Genomic DNA, 16,979 nt, shown 5'->3' with positions numbered 1-16,979 from the left:
GAGCTGGGCTGCATCCCAATACTCTACGGTAGGTAGATTCCTCAACTCGCCTCCTTTCACTACCATATGCTAACTCAATATACAATTTAGGACAGAGCCTTTGGTAATTGACCATACACATTTTTACTAATCAGTATCAAAACATACAAATGAATAGTTCCATGTTAAAGTGAATGACGACGGATATAAAGTAGATATACTAGCACTACAAGGTTAAATACATGGTTCCCTTTGAGACAGATAATAACATGGTAGCATCTTCTTCACTGAAGGATGAGTCTTCCTCACTTAACAGATAGACAGAATATGTCTGCAGATGATCAGATTGTTACATCTCGTTGCCGTGGTTACTGAGATGTTGAACACGTCTCCAGGTATGGTTTAGTTCTGGTAATCTATGCAGATGATCAGATTGTTACATCACGTTGCCGTGGTTACTGAGATGCTGAACACGTCTCCAGGTATGGTTTAGTTCTGGTAATCTATGCAGGTGATCAGATTGTTACATCTCATTGCCGTGGTTACTGAGATGTTGAACACGTCTCCGGGTATGGTTTAGTTCTGGTAATCTAGCAGATGCCAGATGAACCCACATGATGATGATTTCGGTGTGTTTTTAGATCCATGGTTTCCTCCAGAGACAGAGGTCATCTGACATGGAACAATACAAACAGAAACTTTGAGGAAGAAGCAGGTGAGCAGTGAGAAAGCTTGCATTGACCTTGTACCTGACCCTGTGAGAGAGAAACCCTTCCGGAGTCAAAAGGTCACACCATGTAAACAATGGACCTGCTTTGACCTGGCGACCCACCTTCTCACACAGTAGAGAGAGGTTTAGAAACTAATGATGGTGACCAGCGCCTGAAAATATATTTTTGGAATGCCAGCCAGTGTGACTTATGGATTGAAAATTCACCAGTCACCCAGACTTTTTACCAGCATTTGTCTGGTGGCTAGTGTTCATTTGTCTGGTGGCTAGTGTTCATTTGTCTGGTGGCTAGTGTTCATTTGTCTGGTGGCTAGTGCTCATTTGTCTGGTGGCTAGTGCTCATTTGTCTGGTGGCTAGTGCTCATTTGTCTGGTGGCTAGTGTTCATTTGTCTGGTGGCTAGTGCTCATTTGTCTGGTGGCTAGTGTTCATTTGTCTGGTGGCTAGTGCTCATTTGTCTGGTGGCTAGTGTTCATTTGTCTGGTGGCTAGTGCTCATTTGTCTGGTGGCTAGTGCTCATTTGTCTGGTGGCTAGTGCTCATTTGTCTGGTGGCTAGTGTTCATTTGTCTGGTGGCTAGTGTTCATTTGTCTGGTGGCTAGTGTTCATTTTTTGTCCTGATGGTGACGGCAACATACGGACAATAGAATATATAAAAAACAAAAACTCAAATTCTCAAAACAATTGTTGTTTAGTCAGTCCATAAAATAACACTGTAGACCAAAAATAATGACAAGAAAATCCCAACAAACAAAAGTAAAGGGTTTTCATGGCGTGATCTGGCTTCATATAAAATACACTAACTGTCTGTATAGTACACTTGGTGTGAATCCCAAATGGCAGACTATTTCCTTTATAGTGCACTACCTTTGACCCCTATTGGGGAGGGGAAGAATAGGGTACAATTTGGGACACTACCTTAGAAATGGCTTGACTAGGTACCCAAACTCCTTGCTCCTGTGAAAACACTAGGCCACTAGCGTTTCTTCTGCGCAATGAGTCTGGATCGGAGTACCCCGCCCCTGACGATTTTCCCGAACACAAATGTTCCGATTGGTCCCAGAAACCAATGGGTTGGGCCAGAGCCAAAGCACACGTGAGTAAAGAGGCATTTAAAAAAATGTGTCATTGGCTTTGATGCTGATTGGTTCGAAAGGATCCAATCGCTGATGACTTTTGTACAACATCCCTCATTATGACGTCACCACAGACAACTTCAACGTGTGCAGAGAACAGAGCAGTGGGAAGAATTCAGTTCCAGTCATCAGGCAAAAAAAGCCATCACTGAAGCCATCTGTTGCCTGCTTCAGCTGCAGGGGAAACATTAAAAAGAAACGCTCAGAAAGAAATGAATTGCAAAGAACAGATTCTATGCATTCCTCTGTCATGCAGAATAAGGAATCATGTCAGCTCTATGCATTGCATTTCTATCTGAAATATTCACTGATGTTTTGGCCCATTGGGTCGTTATCACCACGGAGACACATATCCTCAGACAGACTGAAGACAAGGTAGACAGGCAGCATGTTGTACATGCATTTCTGTTCACGTGTGTGTACACGGACTCCCTGTCAGACCAAGGCTATGGGTCTGTGCAAGCTGAATTTCCAAATTTTGTGAGTGAGCGAGCGACGTATATGTGTGTGTCCATCCATCCGCTGTTCTTCTTGACAGGTCCTGGGGGGGTTTCTCCTGAGGCTGAGTCCTGGCGTTATAGGTGTTGTGTGTGTGTGTGTGTGTATGTGTGTGTGGTCTCCATCTCAGTTGTTCTTCTTGACAGGTCCTGGGGCGTTGCTCCTGAGGCTGAGTCCTGGCTTGCCGTTGACCCCTGACCCCTGGCTGACCCCAGGCTGCTGCAGGACCTTGTCCAGGGTGGTCTTCTTAATGGCTGCCGGGGAGATGCGCTCCTGGTCCGCTAGGAACTGCAGCTCCCTGAGGAGGAGGGGAGGAGGTAAGTCAGCATGTCTGTGTGTGTCTGGTTTCAGGTGTGTGTGTCCCCCACCCTCACCGTGTCCTGATACAAGAAGCCTCCACGGCGTTGATAAGCAGACTGCGGAAGCCGCCACTCTCCATCACGTGCAGGGCGTGGATGGTGGCTCCCCCAGGGGAACACACATTGTCCTTCAGCTGGCCAGGGTGCAGCTCAGAGTCCAACAACATCTTAGCTGCTCCCTGGGGGTGAAGGAGGAGAGAGAGACAGAGGGAGGGAGGCACCATCAGTCAACCATAAAACCAGTAAGGGCATCATATTGACTCCTTTTAGATTTTAGAAATAAAATGGGAGGGGGGGGGGTAGTACGCAAAAACAGTTCAAAGGTCTCATCATTATTTAGAATCTGGGGTTAGCCCGGGGTTCAGCGAGTGTTCACACATTGTAAAGTGGGCTAGCATCAACCTTAGCGCAGGCTAGCGTTAACTCAAGACTTCCTGGGACGAGCCCCAGAAACACGGTGCAGAAATTGCCAGTGAGAGTGAATCAGGGTCAAGAACATCGCCTAGAAAGTACATATGCTTGTGATGCCTGTAATGCGTTCTGCACGTTACTTTGAGAACTATTTCATCCTTCCATCTGACGACAAAACACTTTCATCCGTGCAAAAACATTGGTTGCTATGCCTAACAGAAATGGTTGCTATGTAGCAGGCTGGCTAACGTCTTCTTACTCAGACAACTAAAGCTAAAAACTCTACAGCTGGAAGGGCAGCAAACGCTCCATTTTAGTGATACTATGATGTTACTGACCAGTAGTGCCTGAGCTGTAATGATGTGTTACAGTGTGATGATGTGTTACAGTGTGATGATGTGTTACAGTGTGATGATGTGTTACAGTGTGATGATGTGTTACAGTGTGATGATGTGTTACAGTGTGATGATGTGTTACAGTGTGATGATATGTTACAGTGTGATGATGTGTTACAGTGTGATGATGTGTTACAGTGTGATGATGTGTTACAGTGTGATGATGTGTTACAGTGTGATGATATGTTACAGTGTGATGATGTGTTACAGTGTGATGATGTGTTACAGTGTGATACTATGATGTTACTGACCAGTAGTGCCTGAGCTGTAATGATGTGTTACAGTGTGATGATGTGTTACAGTGTGATGATGTGTTACAGTGTGATGATGTGTTACAGTGTGATGATGTGTTACAGTGTGATGATGTGTTACAGTGTGATGATATGCTACAGTGTGATGATATGCTGTTACTGACCAGTAGTGCCTGAGCTCCCAGTCTGACCGCTAGTCTCCTGGGTAGACCCATCTTCACCCCTCCATCGGCTAGGGCATCCAGAGCTGTAAACGCCTGTCATCACACACACAACCACTTCTTTATTTAGGCCAGAAGTCACTCAGTGAGGTAAACACATTGTGAGTGGGTGCTTAGCAGTGTGTAATGTGTATGGAGGAAGGTCAACAGTGACTCACATAGGCATGGCCCCTCTACCCCTCTATGATAGGTCAGTGACTCACGTAGGCGGGGCCGCTGCCACTGAGGCCGGTGACGGCATCGATAAGGTCCTCCTCCACCTCTGTACAGAACCCAACACTGGCCATCAGCTGTTCCAACAACTTGCCATCCTCCACCTGCCAGACAGGTGGGAGAAGAGATGGGTGGGGGGGGAGAGATATGGGTAGGGAGAGAGAGAGAGAGAGAGGTAGAGAGAGAGGTAGAGAGGTAGAGAGGTAGAGAGAGAGAGGTAGAGGGGTAGAGAGAGAGGGAGAGGTAGAGAGGTAGAGGTAGAGGGAGGTAGAGAGGGAGAGAGAGAGGGAGAGAGGGAGAGAGAGAGGGAGAGGTAGAGAGAGAGGTAGAGGTAGAGAGAGGTAGAGAGGGAGAGAGAGAGGGAGAGAGGTAGAGAGAGAGGGAGAATGGTATTAAGGTAAAAGAGATGGAGATTTTACCCTTATTTACTGCACACTGCAGAAAAACTTTTTTGCAACGGAAACGGGTTCACCCGGTTTTCTTCTGTTTGGTGCCTAGTGAATGTATATGTGTGTGTGTGTGTGTGTGTGTGTGTGTGTGTGTGTGTGGTGTGTGGTGTGTGTGTGTGTGTGTGTGTGTGTGTGTGTGTGTGTGTGTGTGTGTGTGTACCTCAGCATGTGTTCCTGTAGCGTAGACTGTAGCTCCCTCTCTCACCACGACGGGGGTGTTGGTCATACACCTCATCACCTTGGGGAACGGACGGTACTGAAGCAGCTTCTGGGGGGGGGGGGGGGGGGGGGAGATGGGTTAGTGAAGGGAGAGGTAAAGAGATAGAAACACTTGTATGATTTGTCAAGATCAATTATTTGACAACAGAACATGTGTGAGTGGATGGATGGGGGGGGTCAGACAGGATGATAACGTTGGTTAGAGGAGGTACCGGAGGGAGCCTTCTAAACGGAGGAGGTACATGAAGAAGACTTCTAAACGGAGGAGGTACATGAAGAAGACTTCTAAACGGAGGAGGTACATGAAGAAGACTTCTAAACGGAGGAGGTACATGAAGAAGACTTCTAAACGGAGGAGGTACATGAAGGAGCCTTCTACTAAACGGAGGAGGTACATGAAGGAGCCTTCTAAACGGAGGAGGTACATGAAGGAGCCTTCTACTAAACGGAGGAGGTACATGAAGGAGCCTTCTACTAAATGGAGGAGGTACATGAAGGAGCCTTCTACTAAACGGAGGAGGTACATGAAGGAGCCTTCTACTAAACGGAGGAGGTACATGAAGGAGCCTTCTACTAAACGGAGGAGGTACATGAAGGAGCCTTCTACTAAACGGAGGAGGTACATGAAGGAGCCTTCTAAATGGAGGAGGTACATGAAGGAGCCTTCTACTAAACGGAGGAGGTACATGAAGGAGCCTTCTAAATGGAGGAGGTACATGAAGGAGCCTTCTACTAAACGGAGGAGGTACATGAAGGAGCCTTCTACTAAACGGAGGAGGTACATGAAGGAGCCTTCTACTAAACGGAGGAGGTACATGAAGGAGCCTTCTACTAAACGGAGGAGGTACATGAAGGAGCCTTCTACTAAACGGAGGAGGTACATGAAGGAGCCTTCTAAATGGAGGAGGTACATGAAGGAGCCTTCTACTAAACGGAGGAGGTACATGAAGGAGCCTTCTAAATGGAGGAGGTACATGAAGGAGCCTTCTAAACGGAGGAGGTACATGAAGGAGCCTTCTAAACGGAGGAGGTACATGAAGGAGCCTTCTAAATGGAGGAGGTACATGAAGGAGCCTTCTAAACGGAGGAGGTACATGAAGGAGCCTTCTAAACGGAGGAGGTACATGAAGAAGGCTTCTAAACGGAGGAGGTACATGAAGAAGGCTTCTAAATGGAGGAAACGGGGATCTGTTATGTAAATAACAACAAAAGGTGATGAGGACAGTGTCATGAAAGGAGATTATAGGAGGAATTCTTGGGTCCTGGCAGCAGTGGTGTTTAAAGAGACACCTGGTCCATTGACCATTCTTTAGGTTCTTCAATATTGGGCCAGTTACTGAATGGTTGCTAGTTCAAATCCCAGAGCCAATGATAATAACAACAACAACAACAACAACAACTCGGTCCATGTGCCCTTGAGCAAGGCACTTAATCCTAATTTTCTCTACTATGGCTGACCCTGTAAAACATAACATTTCACTGTACCTATGTGACCATAAAACATTTTATTATGTTTTTCTCTGACATTGAGGACAGAACTCAGTAGGCACTACCTAACAAGACTCTTTTTCAATTGATAAAAAAAAGTCTTCAATTGACTCTACCAGACCAGTCCAGGACAGGTTCTGACCTTCTCTGTGTGTGTGTGTGTGTGTGTGTTTTCTGACCTTCTCTATAGAGCTGATGGTGACTCCTGCAGCACAGGACACTATAAGGTGTCTGTCCTCTATGTCTGGTCCAATCTCATCCAGCACAAAGGGGATGATGTGGGGTTTGACTGCCAGGAACAGGACATCACTCTTGTTCACCACCTCCTTGTTACTGGTGGTGAGGATAGCACCCATTTTCTAGAGCAGGAGGCAGGAAGAGACAGAAAGATGGGAAGACAGAGACAGAAAGATGGGGAGGAAGAGACAGAAAGATGGGAAGACAGAGACAGAAAGATGGGAAGACAGAGACAGAAAGATGGGGAGGAAGAGACAGAAAGATGGGAAGACAGAGACAGAAAGATGGGAAGACAGAGACAGAAAGATGGGGAGACAGAGACAGAAAGATGGGGAGGAAGAGACAGAAAGATGGGGAGGAAGAGACAGAAAGATGGGAAGACAGAGGAAGAAACAGGTTAAGAGTGAAGATGCAAGGCCTTCTAGGATGTGTACCCACACACACACACACAAAATGCAGAGCCCTCATACAAACGTTGAAGCATTACCTACCTATATACTCAGACACCCTCCAGGCCACGCAAACACCCCCCTCCAGGCCACGCAAACACATCCAACCCCCCCTCCCTCCCTCCAGGCCACGCAAACACATCCAACCCCCCCTCCCACCCTCCAGGCCACGCAACCCCCCCTCCCTCCCTCCAGGCCACGCAAACACATCCAACCCCCCCTCCCCCCCACCAGGCCACGCAACCCCCCCCCCCTCCCTCCCTCCAGGCCACGCAACCCCCCCACCAGGCCACGCAACCACCCCCCCCTCCCTCCCTCCAGGCCACGCAAACACATCCACCCCCCCCTCCAGGCCACGCAAACCCCCCCCCACCCCCCCCCTCCCTCCAGGCCACGCAAACCCCCCCACCAGGCCACGCAACCCCCCCCCCTCCCCCCCACCAGGCCACGCAAACACCCTCCCTCCAGGCCACGCAAACACACCCCCCCACCCCCCCTCCCTCCCTCCAGGCCACGCAAACCCCCCCTCCCTTATCATATTATTGAAAATGTATGATAAAAACATCCTAAAGATTGATTCTATACATCGTTTGACATGTTTCTACAAACTGTAATGCAACTTTGACTTTGTCTGGACTTAGTGCATGCGCCTACTGCATTTGGAATAGTGAACTGAACAAAAAGGAGGTATTTGGACATAAATATGGACTTTATCGAAACAAAACAAAAATTTATTGTGGAACTGGGATCCCTGGGAGTGCATTCCGATGAAGATCAAAGGTAAGTGAATATTTATAATGCTATTTCTGACTTTTGTTGACTCCACAACATGGCAGGTATCTGTATGGCTTGTTTTGATGACTGAGCGCTGTACTCAGATTATTGCAAAGTGTGTTTTCACCATAAAGCTTTTTTGAAATCTGACACAGCGGTTGCATTAAGGAGAAGTTTATCTTTAATTCTATGCATAACAGTTGTATATTTTATCAACGTTTATGATGAGTATTTCTGTAAATTGATGTGCTCATTCAGTGTAAGTTTGAGGCAAAACATTTCTGAACATTACATGCCAAATATGAACTTTATTGAGCAAAACATACATAAATATGAACTTTATCGAGCAAAACATACATGTATTGTGTAACATGAAATCCTACGAGTGCCATCTGATGAAGATCATCAAAGGTTAGTGATTAATTTTAGCTGTATTTCTGTTTTTTGCGACGGCTCTCCTTGCTTGGAAAATGGCTGTGTGGTTTTTCTTGTCTAGGTGCTGTCCTAACATAATCTAATGGTATGCTTTCGCCATAAAGCTTTTTTGAAATCGGACACTGTGGTTGGATTAACCTGTTTGGGATAGGGGGCAGTATTTTCACGGCCGGATAAAAAACGTACCCGATTTAATCTGGTTACTACTCCTGCCCAAAAACTAGAATATGCATATAATTAGTAGATTTGGATGATTTGGATAAAAAACACTCTAAAGTTTCTAAAACTGTTTGAATGGTGTCTGTGAGTATAACAGAACTCATATGGCAGGCCAAAACCTGAGAAGATTCCATACAGGAAGTGCCCTGTCTGACAATTTGTTCTCCTTCTAGGGCATCTCTATCAAAAATACAGCATCTCTGCTAAGGCTTCCATTGGCTCTCAGAAGGCGCCAGAAAGTGGAATGACTTCTCTGCAGTCTCTGGGCGAAAAACAGGAGGGGTTTTTGTGAGTGGTCAGGCAGGGAACAATGATACTGGAGTGCGCATGCACGAGATGACTCCATGTTTTTCTTTCAGTCTATGAATATAACGTCGCCCGGTTGGAATATTATCGCTATTTTATGAGAAAAATAGCATAAAAATTGATTTTAAACAGCGTTTGACATGCTTCGAAGTACGGTAATGGAATATTTAGAATTTTTGTGTCACGAAATGCGCGCGCGCAGTGACCTCAACGCACAAACAAAACGGAGCTATTTCAATATAACTATGGATTATTTCGAACCAAAACATTTGTTGTTGAAGTAGAAGTCCTGGGAGTGCATTCTGACAAAGAACAGGAAAGGTAATCCAATTTTTCTTATAGTAATTCTGAGTTTGGTGAGCACCAAACTTGGTGGGTGTCAAATTAGCTAACCTGTGATGGCCGAGCTGTCTACTCAGAATATTGCAAAATGTGCTTTCGCCGAAAAGCTATTTTAAAATCTGACACCGCGATTGCATAAAGGAGTTCTGTATCTATAATTCTTAAAATAATTGTTATGTTTTTTGTGAACGTTTAACGTGAGTAATTTAGTAAATTCACCGGAAGTTTTCGGTGGGTATGCTAGTTCTGAACAAAACATGCTAATGTAAAAAGCTGTTTTTTGATATAAATATGAACTTCATTTAACAAAACATGCATGTATTGTATAACATAATGTCCTAGGAGTGTCATCCGATGAAGATCATCAAAGGTTAGTGCTGCATTTAGCTGTGGTTTTGGTTTTTGTGACATATATGTTTGCTTTGAAATGGCTGTGTGATTATTTTGGCAGGGTACTCTCCTGACATAATCTAATGTTTTGCTTTCGCTGTAAAGCCTTTTTGAAATCGGACAATGTGGTTGGATTAACGAGAGTCTTGTCTTTAAAATGGTGTAAAATAGTCATATGTTTGAGAAATTGAAGTTATAGCATTTTTAAGGTATTTGTATTTCGCGCCACGCTCTACCATTGGATATTGGTGAGGCGTTCCGCTAGCGGAACATCTGTCCCTAACAGGTTGTTAACGAGAAGTTTATCTTTAAAATGGTGTATAATACTTGTATGTGTGAGAAGTTTGAATTATGAGATTTTTGTTGTTTTGAATTTGGCGCTCTACTATTTCACTGGCTATTGGCGATCCCACATACCCCAGAGAGGTTAACTGGGAATAATGAAGAACTGGGAATATTGAACCACCAGCTTTCATATGTTCTCATGTTCTGAGCAAGGAACTTAAACGTTAGCTTTTTTTACATGGCACATATTGCACTTTTACTTTCTTCTCCGACACTGTGTTTTTGCATTATTTAAACCAAATTGAACATGTTTCATTATTTATTTGAGACTAAATAGATTTTTATTAATGTATTATATTAAGTTAAAATAAAAGGGTTCATTGTTCATTCAGTATTGTTGTAATTGTCATTATTACATACACACACACACACACACACACACACACACACACACACATACATACATACATACATACATACATACATACATATATATATACATGCATACATACATATTTTTTTATTTAAAATTATATATCCCCCCCCCAAAAAATGTAATAAATGAAATTTTAAAAAACTTAAAAAAAACTAAAAAAAAATAAATATTAAAATTAAAAAAATTAAATTCAAATTAGAAAAATTAAAATTAAAAAAATTAAAATCGGCAGGTTAATCGGTAGCGGTTTTTTTGGCTCGTCCAATAAATCGGTATCGGCGTTGAAAAAAAATCATAATCGGTCAACCTCTAATCCACACCCTCCAGGACATGTAAACACATCCACACCTTCCAGGCAAGGCAATTTAAACAACGCACATACACACACACACACACACACACACACACACACACACACACACACACACACACACACACACACACACACACACACACACACTTCCTCGCATCCTCAGACAGAAAAAAACAGGTCAGCCTGTACAGGCTTGTCCCTCTCTCGCACACAAACACACACAGAACAAACACACATCCCTGCCTCTTACCCTCAGGCCAGCAACAGTAGGCAGATCAGTGTCTGGAGAACTGGCTATGATTCTCTGAGTAGCTATTACACCTGGGGGAGAGAGAGGTAGAGAGAGGATGGGGGACAGAAAGGGTTAAAGAGAGAGGATGGATGGGGACAGAAAGGGTTAAGAGAGAGAGAGGATGGGGGACAGAAAGGGTTAAAGAGAGAGGATGGATGGGGGACAGAAAGGGTTAAAGAGAGAGGATGGATGGGGGACAGAAAGGGTTAAAGAGAGAGAGAGGATGGGGACAGAAAGGGTTAAAGAGAGAGAGAGAGGATGGGGACAGAAAGGGTTAAAGAGAGAGAGAGAGGATGGGGGACAGAAAGGGTTAAAGAGAGAGAGAGAGGATGGGGGACAGAAAGGGTTAAAGAGAGAGAGAGAGGATGGGGACAGAAAGGGTTAAAGAGAGAGAGAGGATGGGGACAGAAAGGGTTAAAGAGAGAGAGAGAGGATGGGGACAGAAAGGGTTAAAGAGAGAGAGAGAGGATGGGGGACAGAAAGGGTTAAAGAGAGAGAGAGAGGATGGGGACAGAAAGGGTTAAAGAGAGAGGATGGATAGGGGACAGAAAGGGTTAAAGAGAGAGAGAGAGGATGGGGACAGAAAGGGTTAAAGAGAGAGGATGGATAGGGGACAGAAAGGGTTAAAGAGAGAGATGAGGTCAATGCACAACACAGATTTGAGTCACTGGAACTGCAACTGATAACAGCTACAGTTTGTTGACATTTCAGGGCCCAGTCTTGTGTACACGAGCAGCCAGAGTGACCTGCCCTGGCCAGACAGATTTTTAAAAAATGGGTTACGGCCCCGTCGGTCATCATAACCGGTTGGCGGTTTCTTACCCGCAGCTGTGAACCCTTTCACCAGCGCGTGAGCCAGCTGGCCCGCTCCGATGAATCCTACACTCATCTTTCTGGTGAAGTGGCTTGTCCTGCAAAGCCCAGATCTTACAGTAAGTACAAAAACATGAAATATTACAGTAAGTACAAAAACATGAAATATTAGTCGGCACAATAACTTTAACTAAACAGTTACACGCACAAAAAGCTTATTGCTCTCATATTTTGTGCACAAAATGTCTTTACATCCCTGTTAGTGAGCATATTAACTGTACAATTGTTGTATGTTGCGTTTATATTTTTGTTCAGTTTTACTTCCGTTGGGAATATTTAGCGTAACGTTTAGTTAGGTAGGTTAACAGTAGGCAGCTTGCATGATCTCGTTTGAGGTTCAAGACATCAATCAGTACATTGTGATGCATAACTAGCCAGCTATAACCTGATCATTTTACACTTACTGTAGCTGTTTAGCAATTTGTATTCGTTCTTGCAGCAGCAAATATAGCTAGCAGGACTTGTAACATTAGCAATGGCTATTTACAGTAACTTAGTGGTGCAGTAACGTTACTATTTTGGTCTATGATGCTTTCCCACTAGCTAGCTTGTCTGACTGATCAATAAATGAATTAATGAACAACACAACATACATTGCTTAAATTGTTGTTTTCAAAATAGGTACTCTTACCTTCTGTACAATTTTCAACCCCTTTGGCCGCTGGACAGACACACCGGTGCAGCTACCGTTATTTCACCGGTTTTGGAATGAAACAAAACGCCACTTCGTTGTCAACGTGGCTTCCAACCTCTATGTGTTCCGGGTAGACGTCATGACGCGCATGAGAATGGACCAATGAATGGAGACTCCTCACCAATCCGCGTAAAGATTTGACTCGTTGATTCCCTTATGGGCGGGGTTTGTGGTCTCCCGTGCCCAGTTGCATCATTTTCCATAGTAATAAGTGGAGCCACAATATAGGTCAAGTTCAAGGCCATATGCACATTGTAGAAGTAGGTTATGTTTATTTTGTGCCAATATGTCAACCGCTTGACTTCCAGTGCCACCATATATAACCAATAGAAAGTGTGGGACTGAATGAAATCAGTTGAAAGAGCTGTTGAGAAGAAGATGACTATGTGTGCACTGTGAATGTGTTATAAATTAATAAAGTAGGTTATAGTAAAGTTGTTCAATGAGTTAGGCCCACCTCTCTTCTTTCCTTCTTAATCTGCATTGATCTCAAAACATGGATAGTCGGTGAAAACAATATGGCGGATGGGGAAAGAAAGCTTTGTTAGACTACTGAGACACACTCATAGACGAAAGCTACATCTGTAGGACCATACGTAGCGACACAAAAAGGAGCTAGCACATTCGGTGGTAACAGACTCCCCAACCCAACCCTGTCACCTGAGCTTCCCCCCAGCAACCTCTCCCCTCTCCCCCTCAACCCAGGTCAACAGCTTGATGATGCCCCCCCTTCCCCGTCTTTTCCATACTGCATCCATTCAGACCATGTGTGGGTCTAGACTAGCCTTCCATTCTCTATTCAGCTATTACATTCCACTCCTTGTACCACTGGAGTGGCAATGAGACTAATGTTAGCTACAAAGACTGGTACCCAGACTAGAGCTAGACTCCTGACGGAGCGGATTATCCAGGAATCTAAGAGATGCAGAATTCCCTGCCTGCCAGACATTCTCGGAATGCTGGACACTCCGAAGTTCCATGAAGGTGACTTAGTTCGCCGGAATCATAGGACAGGAAAGTCTCAAAAAGCCTCAAAAAGCCAAATATTACCAATCGAATTAACATAATATATTTCCTTTTTTTCCTGTCTGATCTGCTCTGCTCTGCTCCCCAGATAACTCATCTGGCATTAATATGAGAAGACACAGACATATCTGTCTATCGTCAGAGTCAGCTCCATTTAATTTCAAGTCTTTTGCGTTTGATAAAAAAAAAAAAAATCGGTGACAATATATATTTTTTACGACTAAAACTTCTGTCTGAGGGGCCTCACTAGGAGCTTCACTTGGGTCCTCAATAGGGATCTCACTAGGGACCTCACTAGGGGCCTCACTAGGAGCTTCACTAGGGACCTCACTAGGAGCTTCACTAGAGGCCTCACTAGGGGCCTTTCTAGGAGCTTCACTAGGGCTTCACTAGGGGCCTCACTAGGGCTTCCCTAGGGCCTCACTAGGGGCCTCACTAGGGCTTCACTAGGGACCTCACTAGGAGCTTCACTAGGGACCTCACTAGGGGTATCACTAGAAGATTCACTAGGGACCTCACCAGGGCTTCACTAGGGGCCTCACTAGGGCTTCACTAGGAGCTTCACTAGGGCTTCACTAGAGGCCTCACTAGGGCTTCCCTATGGTTTCACTAGGGGCCTCACTAGGGGACTCACTAGGGGCCTCACTAGGGGCCTTACTAGGAGGTTCACTAGGGACCTCACTAGGGCTTCACTAGGGCTTCACTAGGGGCCTTACTAGGATCTTCACTAGGGCTTCACTAGGGGCCTCACTAGGGGCCTCACTAGGGGACTCACTAGGGGCCTCACTAAGGGACTCACTAGAGGACTCACTAGGGGACTTACTATGGGCTTCACTATGGGCTTCACTAGGGGCTTCACTAGGGGCCTCACTAGGGGACTCTCTAGGGGACTCACTAGGGGCCCTATACATGTATATGGGAAGCATCCCAAATACCACCCTACTATTCCCTCCCTATGTAGGGCGCTTCTTTTGATCAGGATAGGGAGACATTTGGGACGTAGCCATGTCTTCATACAGCAATCTGTTTCTTATCAGAACATGCTCTCTGCTATTAAATCAATTTAAATACAAATTCAGTGATCAAACTATACAAAAGGTTCATAACACTTAGTTTTGTAAGACCTAACTAGACACAGAGGGGATTGTATTTAAATCCAAAGTTGAGGTCAAATCTAAGTTTTCCTAATTGATTTGAACAGAATTGCAAATCAAGAACCACACAGCCACCATTCGATAGTGAGCCAGTAGAATATTAAAAGGGATTTGTGATTGGTCGGCTTTGAAGTTTTCCCTTCCTGGTTCCCTGGATACTTGCTGTCTTTCTGGGTAATTTGACGAAGACCCTTAAAATTAGACATAGGCTCAACCACTGTCCGTCCCCACTTTAATGAGCGCTATGTCCCCTGTCTGTCTGAATACATTCATTAACGGTATTCTGTCTTTCTTGTGTTCATTCTAAAATGACTCCAACGTCCCTTGTAAATAAAAACTGTGCTTCCATTGTTCCTAGTCCAGTGTGTTTGGGGCTCCAGATACCTGCAGGTAGAACCACATTCTGTTTTGCACTGTGCTGAACTATGGAGCAGACCTGGGTTCAGTTAGTATTTTAAATCTTTGCTCTAGCCTGCCGGGAGTGCCAGATAGGTGGGGTTTACAGTGTTGTAAACTATTCTATTCGTCCATTAAGCCAGGCAAGCTCAATCAAGCGCAGATCAAGTATTTGAAATGATTTCAAATAGTATTTGAACCCAGGCTTCGGACGGGGTGAGAAAAGAAGAATGCCTTGCAGTGGAATACCGTTCATACCAGCAGAAGCTATATATACACATCAGAATGCACGGCTAAGGGGGGTTCCATTCCAACTACGCCAGCTGTTACCCTCTCTGTCAGCTGTACAGGATGAGAATGACGTCAGCTATACCCTAGGTACAGTGAGGGAAAAAAGTATTTGATCCCCTGCTGATTTTGTACGTTTGCCCACTGACAAAGAAATGATCAGTCTATAATTTTAATGGTAGGTTTATTTGAACAGTGAGAGACAGAATAACAACAAAAAAATCCAGAAAAACGCATGTCAAAAATGTTATAAAATGATTTGCATTTTAATGAGGGAAATAAGTATTTGACCCCTCTGCAAAACATGACTTAGTACTTGGTGGCAAAACCCTTGTTGGCAATCACAGAGGTCAGACGTTTCTTGTAGTTGGCCACCAGGTTTGCACACATCTCAGGAAGGATTTTGTCCCACTCCTCTTTGCAGATCTTCTCCCAAGTCATTAAGGTTTCGAGGCTGACGTTTGGCAACTCGAACCTTCAGCTCCCTCCACAGATTTTCTATGGGATTAAGGTCTGGAGACTGGCTAGGCCACTCCAGGACCTTAATGTGCTTCTTCTTGAGCCACTCCTTTGTTGCCTTGGCCGTGTGTTTTGGGTCATTGTCATGCTGGAATACCCATCCACGACCCATTTTCAATGCCCTGGCTGAGGGAAGGAGGTTCTCACCCAAGATTTGACGGTATATGGCCCCATCCATCGTCCCTTTGATGCGGTGAAGTTGTCCTGTCCCCTTAGCAGAAAAACACCCCCAAAGCATAATGTTTCCACCTCCATGTTTGATGGTGGGGATGGTGTTCTTGGGGTCATAGGCAGCATTCCTCCTCCTCCAAACACGGCGAGTTGAGTTGATGCCAAAGAGCTCCATTTTGGTCTCATCTGACCACAACACTTTCACCCAGTTGTCCTCTGAATCATTCAGATGTTCATTGGCAAACTTCAGACGGGCATGTATATGTGCTTTCTTGAGCAGGGGGATCTTGCGGGCGCTGCAGGATTTCAGTCCTTCACGGCGTAGTGAAGGACCAAAGAGCTCTCCAAGGATGTCAGGGACAAGATTGTAGACCTACACAAGGCTGGAATGGGCTACAAGACCATCGCCAAGCAGCTTGGTGAGAAGGTGACAACAGTTGGTGCGATTATTCGCAAATGGAAGAAACACAAAATAACTGTCAATCTCCCTCGGCCTGGGGCTCCATGCAAGATCTCACCTCGTGGAGTTGCAATGATCATGAGAACGGTGAGGAATCAGCCCAGAACTACACGGGAGGATCTGGTCAATGATCTCAAGGCAGCTGGGGCCATAGTCACCAAGAAAACAATTGGTAACACACTACGCCGTGAAGGACTGAAATCCTGCAGCGCCCGCAAGGTCCCCCCTCTTTTAGATCACTATAATTTTGTTTATATGGACAAGGGGGACTTGATCCTAGATCAGCACTCAATGCCCATTACCAAATCTACCCCTTGGAACTAGGATGGGGTATGAAACCTGTGGCCCAGGGCCATTTTCGTCCCGCCACCTGATTTATTGCGGTCCCACTGGTGGTGTCAAAACTAGCCTCTCTCTCTCTCAGAGTATTTGAATATATTTGATGGTGAGGATATATAAATATTTTAGGGAGCCAAGAAGAGATTGTAGCTGACAGAAATAACATCTGTGGCAAAATTAATGGTTCGAAATCACTCAATGTGATCTCTCAAACACTCAAACATAGTTGTTTTT

General features: G+C 44.9%; 1 protein-coding gene across 2 annotated transcripts; it reads right to left on the bottom strand.

Moving 5' to 3' along the window:
- Positions 1 to 104: 104 nt before the first annotated feature.
- On the bottom strand, positions 105 to 12,449 carry LOC115181691 (pyrroline-5-carboxylate reductase 1, mitochondrial). 2 transcript variants are annotated; one of them, XM_029743524.1, is made up of 9 exons: positions 12,330 to 12,449; positions 11,648 to 11,751; positions 10,784 to 10,854; positions 6,527 to 6,706; positions 4,801 to 4,908; positions 4,182 to 4,295; positions 3,922 to 4,014; positions 2,716 to 2,879; positions 105 to 2,639 (listed from the first exon to the last, which is right to left on the bottom strand). In XM_029743524.1, exons 2-9 carry the CDS (start codon positions 11,712 to 11,714, stop codon positions 2,468 to 2,470), a joined length of 969 nt encoding a protein of 322 aa, XP_029599384.1. In that variant the 5' UTR covers positions 11,715 to 11,751; positions 12,330 to 12,449; the 3' UTR covers positions 105 to 2,467. The 2 variants fall into 2 exon arrangements, with proteins under 2 accessions (XP_029599384.1, XP_029599383.1); XM_029743523.1 differs by having other exon boundaries at positions 11,648 to 11,736.
- Positions 12,450 to 16,979: the final 4,530 nt, after the last annotated feature.

Source organism: Salmo trutta, unplaced genomic scaffold, assembly GCF_901001165.1.
Source record: "Salmo trutta unplaced genomic scaffold, fSalTru1.1, whole genome shotgun sequence".
NCBI classification, from domain to species: Eukaryota; Metazoa; Chordata; class Actinopteri; order Salmoniformes; family Salmonidae; genus Salmo; species Salmo trutta.
This window is presented reverse-complemented; position numbering and strand designations above follow the sequence as displayed.